Here is an 8,949-nt window from a genome sequence, read left to right on the forward strand (position 1 = left end):
GCAAAGAGCTTTGTGTCGTCGTGGGTGTTGTGAATCCCGTTCACGAGGTTTGCCACACGGCTTCGGGGGCCCTCGTTGCTAACGGCATCCACCGTCGCCGGGCTATTGGCGTCTGCGGTGAACGGGTACTCCACCATCACGGTGAGGCCACGCTGCGGCGTGGTGTACGACGCTGTGTAGTACCCGTTCACCGCCCGCCTTCGCTCCTGCGCCGCGTTGCCGTCACCCGCCCCTGCTGCCCGGAGGGGCGGACTCGACGACGGTCGCAGGCACTCCGGCGGCGGGATGACGCGCTCGCCAGCTTCGGTGAAGACTTCCAGGCCGTTTATCCCCACCTCGTGGACGGCGCCCCAGGTGGAGAGGAGGTCGACGACGATGAAACGCCCCCGCGGCATCTCCTCCGCGAGGTACGCCTCCAGGCCCCCTGCCTCGCTTTGGGAGCCGCCGCGCTGCAGCGGCGGCGTCTCTGGCAGCGGCAGCGCAGTGGTGAATGCGGAGGCTCCAGAGCTGTGCCTCATCCGCGGCGACTCAGCGGAGAACGGGATCGTCTCGCTGGTCCGGCCGGTGAAGCTGTCGCTGTAGCGCCTGAGCGGCTTCCCCGCGCCCCGGCCAAGCGGTTCTGGCCACTCCGCACTGCCCCCGGCACCGGCCAAAGTTCCCGGCCCAAAGGAAGGTGGGGCGGTGCGCAGGTGTGTGGGGAGGCCTATCCCTGACAGCCGCCCCACGGCATGCTCGTCACACATGTCTGGTGTTTGACTCGGCGTACTGCTCTGGTGGGCGGCGTTGCTGTCGAAGTTGCCTCGGCCTTCCCCAACTCTGTCGCCGGTCCCCGTCCGTGGGTGACGCAGACCACTGCGCGGCGAAGGCTTGGGCATCCGCGCGTCTTGGTGTACTTCTTTACTTCTTCACTTGCTTGGTTGCCCTCCTCCCCCCCTTCGCTCGCCCGCGCGAAAAGGATATATAGCACAAATGTAATATATAAATGCAATATATATATATATATATGTGTGTGTGTGTATATCACAGCCGGGCCGATGTACACGGCACCGAGTGAAGGTGACAGTACACCGTTGGACGCAGAAGGACCCCCTCCCTCCCCCCGCCCACGGAGAAGCCAGAGAAGAGGCGGGCAGCCGACGACGACACGGAAACAACGGTGTGGCGCTTGGCGAGGACAGAGCGCACAAAGACGGGCACCAGGGCAAGGCAAACAAGAAGAAAATAAAAACAAAACAAAAAAAGGGCACAAAAAAAAACAACAACAAAAGAAATAGAAATAACATGCACAGGAGTTGTGGCAAGCAACGCATGGCAGTCAGGCAAAATGCTACGTCGGAGACGTGCCCCCCCCTTCCCGCCACGACACACACACACACAACTCTGGGAGTTGCGGCCCGTAGCGGCGAAGAAACCGGCGGGTGGGGGGTATTTTGCATGAAAGAAGCGAGCAGCCAGCGAGGACCACGTATAGGCGTAGACCACATTTATGTATCAGGTGCAAGTGTAAGTGTGTATATATATGTGCCGGGGAAAACGAGGGAGCAGAAAAGAAGAATGAAATTAAGAGCAGGTTCACGGGGCGCCAGTCCGCGTGTGTGTGTGTGTGTGTACTTGTTTGCTCTGGGTTGGACATGCAGAGCCAATCAGAACCAAAAATTAAAATAAAATAAAATAGTCTTTTCTACACGTTTCCCACACACGCGCACACACACGCATACACGCATGCACAATTTGTTGTGCAGTTACGCGGGCAGATGCAGAGCATCTGCATGAAAGAAGCTCGAACGAGGAGAATCGGCGGCGCAGAAGAAGTATAGCCGCACATCCAGCACAGTTGCCGCGCACATTCCCACACAACGCACTCACCTCAGTAGGCCTCCCGCCTCCCGTTCCCTCCGCCTCGCCTGCTGCTGTGAATTGCCTTTCATGCGCCACCCTCTTTTTCTGCGGTTACTTCCGCTGCGCTTGCTTGGGCCTCGGCACCTTTTACTGTCCTTATCCGCCTCCCCGCCTCCCTCCCTCGCCCTCCCGGCCGCGGCAGTCGTGCCTCGCGGGGTTGGGCAACCCCACACGGTCTCAGTCGGTCCGCGGCTTCCGCCACGCCTCCCGCATGCGCACGAGGATGCGGGCTCCCTCCCTCACCACCTCCACGAACCAAACGTACTGCAGCAGCTGCACCACCACAATGAGCAGCATCGAAATCAGCACCGGGGCCTCGCCGTGCAGCAGCACCCCCCCGGCGTTGTAGTTCTCCACCAGCCGCGCGCAGCTCAGTTTGAGCCACGACAGCGTCACGATGGTGCCGCCCAGCACGCGAATAAGGAAAAACATTACCGCGAACAGCGCCTCCATGACGAGCACGAGGGGCAAGGTCGCCTTGATGTCGAGGGTCCGCATAATGGTGGAAATGTGCAGCGGGGCGTTGCTAAGCTCAAACATGCCGGTAAAGTAGGAGCCGTGGTAGTCTGAGAATGGGAAGGACAACAGATACGCCCCCAAGAAACTCGCGATGGCGTGCACCTTCCACAGCAGGTCCCATCTATACACAAAACACACAATGATGTCCCAGGCGAAGTAGGCTACGATGGAGATGCGAAAAAAGCGGTAACCAGGAATCTCCGCGTAGAAGTCATCCGCCAGCGTAAAGTTGTGAACGCGCAGGTTGAAGACGAAGCAGGCGGCCGCGCCAATCATCAGTAGACCGTTCAGCGCGCTCACTGTGCGCACAACAACCTCCTGGCGCAACTGCCGCGTGAGCCTTGTGAAGACGTCGCCCAGGAGGCGCGTGTACAGCACCGCCAGCATCCATTGCAGGGCGAACCAAAACCCTAGCATCGGCAGGGACACCGCGTAATCCCGCACGAGTGGCGCAATGTAAAGATCATAGGCTCCGTATCGACCCATTGCTCCTTGCTTTGCTTTCCTTTGCTTTTAACCAGCAGGAGAATCAGCAAGGAAAGAGAAAAGAGATATCCCCCTGTTTGGTGTGGCGTTCACCCTTCTTCTACACGCCCGATCGGCTCAACCTTGGCTCTCTCCCCTCGCCCTCGCCCTCGCCCTCCCCCCGCCCAATGCACTCCGCTCCCGCTCGTTTCGCATTTCCTCCTTCTTGCTTACTTATCCGGCCTCGGGGAGGGAGGCAAATCACTGCATTGTATGCAATCCATTAATTTTTATTGTTTTTCTTTTTTATTATTGGTGTTATTACTATTGATATTATTGTTTCTTGTTGTTGCAGTCTGCTTCGCCTTCAGACCCGCCCCTTTTTGCCTTTAAGTTTTTCACCGCATCCTCCCTTCTCCGCCCCTTCCCCCACCCCCCATCCATTTGTGTGCCGCAGCTCAGGCAGCCGCCGCGCCGCGCGGTGCGTTGAACTGCGACCAGTACTTGTGCATCTCGAGCGCCACGACGCAGCTGTCCCGCACAATCGGCTCCGGGTGCGCGGCGTAGTGCGCGAGGGTGTCGAGCGCCGCGGGGTCTGCGATGGCGCCCAACGCCTCCGCCGCCTCGTGCCGCACCATCGGCGCCTCCTGCTCGTCCTTCAGCGCCGCCACCAGCGCGGTCTGGCTCGCGGGGTGCTCCAGCTGGCCGAGGACGAAGGCAACCTCGTGGCGCAGCAGCGCACTCGCCGTGTCCTCGCGGAGCGCCCGGGCGAGGGCCATCACCGCCGCCTTCGTGCCAATGTTGCGCAGCGAAAACATCGCCTGGTAGCGGCGCCAGAGGGAGGTGGCACCGGTTGTGTCGCACAGCAGACGCTCAAGCTCCTCGACGGTCGAAGGCACCGGCCCGTCGGTGTTCGCCTCGCAGAAGGCGGGGGCGGGATCGACGGAAACGTACGGGCAGTTGGGAGGCAACTGCAACGCCGCGTCCCCGCGTGCCTCGCGTGTGCGAATTCGCCCCAGCGCCAACTCGCAGGACTCGCGAACGGCCGGGTTGGGCTCATGGGCGGGGTCCACGTACCGCTCCAGGATGGGCTTGCTGGAGGAGGCGGCGATCGCGCCGAGCGACTCAATCGCCTCGTGCCGCGTGACGGCGTCGTACACGTCGGCGGCGTGGATGATGCGCTCGAGGGCGGGGCAGGCCACCTCCAGGCCGCTCTGGCCGAGGTTGTACGCCAGCTCGTGCTGCAGCAGCACCGAGTCGGTGGTGTCGACGGCCCGCGCGAGCACGTGCACCCCGGCGGGGGTCTTCAAAATGGACTGCTTCAGCCGGTACAACTCGCGGATGCGGCTGTCGAGGGGCTCGGCGGGGTCCAGCAGCCGCCGGTAGTCCGCCTCATACGCGGCAAAGTCTTGCGTCATCGACTTCAGTGCGGGTTCGTCGCCTGCGAGGCGCGACGACGGCACGAAAGGCGAGGCGAAAGTAGAAAAAAAAAATAATGGGGAGGAAAAAAAAAAGGAATGCTCGTGGCAGTCATGCACGGGAGGGGGCGCGAGGCCGCAAGGCGCGCGTGCGCGCGGCGTCGTGTTCCACGCGGAAAGAAGCAGAAGGAGATGCACACGAAAGAGGAAAAAAAAAAAAGCGAAAAACACACGTGCGGGCCCCCCGTGGGAAGGCAGGCGCAGCTTGCGGTGGACGCACAAAAGACGCTATACGAGTAGTAGGCGTCAAGCGGCAGTTGACGGCAGCCAGCATTTCCACGCACACAGGCAGGAGTGGGAAGCGAATAGAAGAAACAGACAAACAAAGAAGCAGCGGCGGCAGAGGTCACTTCTACCACGCCTCTCTCCTTCACTTCGGAGCGGCGACTTACTCTCGTGCGTGCACTCCCCCACTCCACCCAAATAACCAACCAACAACAACAACAACAGCTGCTGCTGCTGCAGAAGCGGCGGCTCTCGCACCACCGCCGTGGGCTTGGGCACCCGCTGCAGCGTGTCCACTGCAGACCCCAGTGACCGCGCCACTCAAGCGTGTCTCTGCCTTGCGTTAGTTTGTTCCCCTCCCTCCCTTCGCCGCCTCTGCTTCGCCTTTCCCTCTTCACTGACGGCTGCCTGTCAGAGACTTTGCGTCTCCGCCCCGCCAACGGCCGCCGCCGCCACCCAATCATCACCCCTCGCCTCCACGTTCCTCACCGCCCCCTCCCCCCCTCTGCTTCGATCCCCGCTTCATACATCAACCCCGCCCATTACAACGGGCCCGTGCTGGGAGCCAAAATACACCCATGCGAACTCACACACGCAGCCGACAAAGGAAGAGAATGGGCAAAAATTCACGGCGTAGGACCCACCACCAACTTCTTTCCCACTCCCACCCACGTCTCAGGAGCTGAGGCGCCGCAGAGCCTGACGAAATGTGAAGACCTCAGAGAAGAACTTTTCCTGCGTCTCCGAGGCGTTGGTGAGGATGGAGAGCGCCTCACGCACGCCCTGCTGCTTCCGCTCCGGGTACGACTCCACGAACTGCTCCACAAAGTTGTACCAGAACGGGGGGTGGGCCTCGAAAATGGGGTACACCACCCCGCTACTGATGCTCGCGGCGCAATCGCGGAACGCGATGACGCCCATCGCGACGGAAATGAGGCGCGGCCACAAGTCATGATGTGGTGCGAGTCGCCGGGCGATTTCCTCGTCCGCCTCCCGCAAGTATCGCGATGTGGGCGGCCCTTGAACGCCGCGGGACGCCGGAGAGGGGGACGGGATACTTTGGGGAAAACTGTGCGAGAGCGAAACCGGCGGGGGGGCCGCGCCGCCCTCCGCGGGCTGCAAGTTGGGGGTCACAAAAATCGCCTTCACCTCCTGCACCCTACGCGCAATGAAGGTGAGGAAGCCCAGCCCGTACATGAGGACGTCGGTGGGGGCGTCCACGTCCTCGCAAATGTTGATGACAATCTCCACCAGCTTCAGCAGCTCGTCGCTCTCCAGGCGGGCGAGGGGAAAGTACAGGTGCTCCTCCACCATTGAACGCAGCAGTTCAAGCGCGACATTGGTGATCTTTGGACGCTCCCTGAACATACTCGGATCCACCATGGTGAGCTTCCGCACCAGACGAAGGGCGTTGTTTTCGTAGCTCTTGTCATTGTAGTAAATCATGGCCCCAAACGGCACAAAGGAGCCCTGAACGCACTTCTTCATGATATCCATACAAAGCATCCACGGCTTTAGCGTCTTTTCGTACTCCGCGGTGGACCCACAAAGGGATGCCATGTGGTAGTCGGAAAACACAGTCGCCTCTAACTTCCTCATTACTCCGCAAACGCTGTCGAAAAACACCAGCCCCATCGCACTGTTACTGCTGGAGCGCACGTGAAACAGCCCGTACTTGTTGGCTGTCACGACTTCACACAAAAGGCGCAGCAGCGCATTCACGACAATGGTGGAGTCAGCTGCCTTATCCAGGACAGACAAGAAGGGTTGCGAGCGGTAAGTGATCCATTCCACAAACTCATTAAAGCGCTCTGCGTCCTCACTTAACGCCCGACACGCACCGCGCAAATCACGTAGCCATCCTGCGACAAAACTTGGGTTTGTTATCTCGCCTTTTTGCGTCCGCAGCATGCTTACCTCAACACCAGCTAGGTAGGACTCCACCTGCTTGCGGATGGTGGGTCCGAATCGACGGATAAACCAGAGTGCCTTCATCACGTCAGTGCGCAACTTATACGTGCGCTCCGACTGCGCCAGAGGAAGTTCGGCAATGGGAGGAAGGTCAAAACTTAAGTCATGCAGCAGCGCCGGTGAGGCATCGCGGCAGGCGTCTGAAATAACCGCCGCGGATGCCCGGATGATATCCACAACCCCCGCATCGTCGGGCCCACGCAACAGGTTGTGGCCCGCGTTATCCAGGATAAACTGAAACAGTCGCGTGGGCGATCCAAAAACGTTTGCGACAATGATCGAGAGGGCGCCGTGACGGGCGCCGGAAAAGACCATCTGCAGGTGCGTCAGGAAGTGTAGCAGTCCAGACTCTACGAAGCGTCCAAACAGGGCGGGGTCTCCGTCACGACCCAGTCGCTGCCTGGCGCACCACACGGTGAAGGAAAAGGCATGCGAAGACGACGTCACCCCCGCATCCTCCGCGTTGGGGAGCACGAGCTGCATGACGCTTCCGGCGAGGTAGAAAAGCCACCCTGTGGAGAGCGGCGACGCGAGCAGCGAGGGGCCAACGCGTTCATTGAGGTAGGTGGCAAGGTCACTCATGCAGGTGACGGGGTCTAGCAGGCAAATGGCTGCGTAGGCGGTGGACTGGGAAAGAACCACTTTGATCAGCTCATCGCCATCGCCGCCGCAGACCGAGTTGGGGTCCCCCGCGTCCTCCTCTGAGCTGCGCAGACGCGCGCTGATAAAACTCTGCAGCACCTGTGTGAGGAAGTTCTCAATGTCGCGCAGCGTGTGCTCCTGGTAAGAGCGCCGCTTGGAGGTGGTCAGGGTGACCCAGAAGGAGAGGATGTTGTTGGCCGTGGTGAGGCTGCCCTCCTGGCCGAACGGGATGGAAACCACCTCCACCGACAGCATGCAGAGGGCGCTGACCCACGGCTCAAAGGCGTTAAGCGGACGCAACTCACGGTAGCCAAACGAGGTCAAGACCCGTTGACATGCGGTGGCGAGTGCCTCAACGTACAGTGGAAGCTTCATCCGGCCGTCCTGTATCATCGTCGCCTCGGTCAGCATTCTGAGGGTGTACTCCAGGTACTGCTCCCGCTCCTCCGGGGAGTCGAAGAGCGTGCGGTGCACGCCGCAGACATTAACGATGCCCGCGAGCAGGGTGGCGCAGTGCGGGTAGGGCAGGCTTGCGTGCTGCCGCCACAAAGTGGCGAGGTTCTGCTTGTTCAGCAGCGTGCTCTTCCACGACGAAGGAAACTGCGCAAACGGCAACTCCTCCGTCTCATCCATCATGATGGCCCGAAAATCAAACTGGAGGCAGCTCTCCAACAACTTCACGACCTCTGCAACGTGTGGGGAGTTGGGCGTCAGCCCCTCCAGCTGCTTCAGCACCGCCAGGAAAATTTTAAGCAGACACTCCTCCTTGAAGTTGGCGCTGCAGTGACGATGAGCCGAAAAAGTAAGATACGTGTGCGACTTCATGAAATCGAACCGCGAAAACTCCTGCACCATGGCGGTGAGAAGCATCAGGCTCAGCGCGGCCTCGGGGGAGGCCTCCTGCCCCTGCATCAACATCTCCACAGGGTAATCCACCGCCGCCTCTAGTAAGGGTTCCTTCTCAAACGCCAGCTTCGTAAGCTTGGCGTAGGCCGCGAGCAAACTTGACACCACGTGTTTCGGTGCCCCGCTATCAAACATGCGTTTGAGGCAGCCGCCGCAGTGCACCACAATCAGCTCTCGCTTCTGCTCCAGCGTCATCCACTTGCGGGTGGAGTGAAACCACAGCACCAGACTCTGGGCCATGAAGACAAGGGTGTACTGGCTGTTGGACTGCTGGAGAATGGCGTACTGCAGGCGACTGTCGGTCTCCTCCTTGGTGAGAAACTCCAGCGAGGCCTGCGCGTGCCGGCGAGCAGCCGGGTCGGGGGCGGAGTACATCTGCTCCGTGAGGAGGTCCACCTCCGCCACACCGTTGCTCCCCATCGTGATCATTGCGTGCGGCGGCCGCAGCTCCTGACGGGTAAAACGCGAAGAAAGCGGTGACCGCGCGAGACCGCAGCACGCTCTATCGTCCCCCCGTAACCTTATATTCTCTCTCTCTCTCTGCGTGTGCGTGTGTGTTCTGCTCTTCTGTGTGTGCGTCTTCGTTAGGGGCGTCTCCAAGTGGCTCTCTTCGCGTCCTGCGGTGTTCGTTTCCTTCGTCTCCGCTTCTCCGCCTCCGCGCTCGTGTCACCGCCGCTCTCCTTCACACTCGCGCGTTACGGGACACAAGAGGAAGAGAATGCAGAAGAAAATGATGTTGTTCTTCTTGTGTTGTTTCCCTTCCCGCTTTGAAATTCTATACGCGTGGGCGTGTGTGTGTGTGTGTGTGTGTGCGCGCGCGCGCCTTCCCCTTTGCAGAAGGCCC

The 8,949-nt window shown here is 60.3% G+C and overlaps 4 protein-coding genes across 4 annotated transcripts, besides 8 other annotated features; all 4 read right to left on the reverse strand.

The window, feature by feature from the left end:
• Nucleotides 1-2: 2 nt before the first annotated feature.
• Tco025E_04552 (uncharacterized protein) lies at nucleotides 3-875 on the reverse strand (the record flags this gene model as incomplete). The annotated part of the gene is made up of 1 exon (XM_029371462.1): nucleotides 3-875. A coding segment is annotated over one exon (873 nt), but the record flags the coding sequence as incomplete, so codon positions are not given.
• An 81-nt stretch (nucleotides 876-956) lies between these two features.
• Nucleotides 957-1,021: a microsatellite.
• A 187-nt stretch (nucleotides 1,022-1,208) lies between these two features.
• Nucleotides 1,209-1,280: a sequence feature (A-rich).
• Nucleotides 1,281-1,591: 311 nt separating this feature from the next.
• Nucleotides 1,592-1,609: a microsatellite.
• Nucleotides 1,610-2,076: 467 nt separating this feature from the next.
• Tco025E_04553 (uncharacterized protein) lies at nucleotides 2,077-2,904 on the reverse strand (the record flags this gene model as incomplete). The annotated part of the gene is made up of 1 exon (XM_029371463.1): nucleotides 2,077-2,904. One exon carries the CDS (start codon nucleotides 2,902-2,904, stop codon nucleotides 2,077-2,079), a length of 828 nt encoding a protein of 275 aa, XP_029228435.1.
• A 131-nt stretch (nucleotides 2,905-3,035) lies between these two features.
• Nucleotides 3,036-3,070: a microsatellite.
• Nucleotides 3,071-3,165: 95 nt separating this feature from the next.
• Nucleotides 3,166-3,234: a microsatellite.
• A 107-nt stretch (nucleotides 3,235-3,341) lies between these two features.
• Nucleotides 3,342-4,301, reverse strand: Tco025E_04554 (putative deoxyhypusine hydroxylase; the record flags this gene model as incomplete). Its single annotated transcript, XM_029371464.1, has 1 exon — nucleotides 3,342-4,301. One exon carries the CDS (start codon nucleotides 4,299-4,301, stop codon nucleotides 3,342-3,344), a length of 960 nt encoding a protein of 319 aa, XP_029228436.1.
• Nucleotides 4,302-4,789: 488 nt separating this feature from the next.
• Nucleotides 4,790-4,810: a microsatellite.
• A 451-nt stretch (nucleotides 4,811-5,261) lies between these two features.
• Nucleotides 5,262-8,534, reverse strand: Tco025E_04555 (uncharacterized protein; the record flags this gene model as incomplete). The annotated part of the gene is made up of 1 exon (XM_029371465.1): nucleotides 5,262-8,534. The coding sequence occupies one exon, from the start codon at nucleotides 8,532-8,534 to the stop codon at nucleotides 5,262-5,264; it is 3,273 nt and encodes a 1,090-aa protein (XP_029228437.1).
• Nucleotides 8,535-8,646: 112 nt separating this feature from the next.
• Nucleotides 8,647-8,690: a microsatellite.
• A 198-nt stretch (nucleotides 8,691-8,888) lies between these two features.
• Nucleotides 8,889-8,917: a microsatellite.
• Nucleotides 8,918-8,949: the final 32 nt, after the last annotated feature.

This window comes from Trypanosoma conorhini (genome assembly GCF_003719485.1).
Source record: "Trypanosoma conorhini strain 025E chromosome Unknown Tco_14.4_contig_00236, whole genome shotgun sequence".
Taxonomy (NCBI): Eukaryota; Euglenozoa; class Kinetoplastea; order Trypanosomatida; family Trypanosomatidae; genus Trypanosoma; species Trypanosoma conorhini.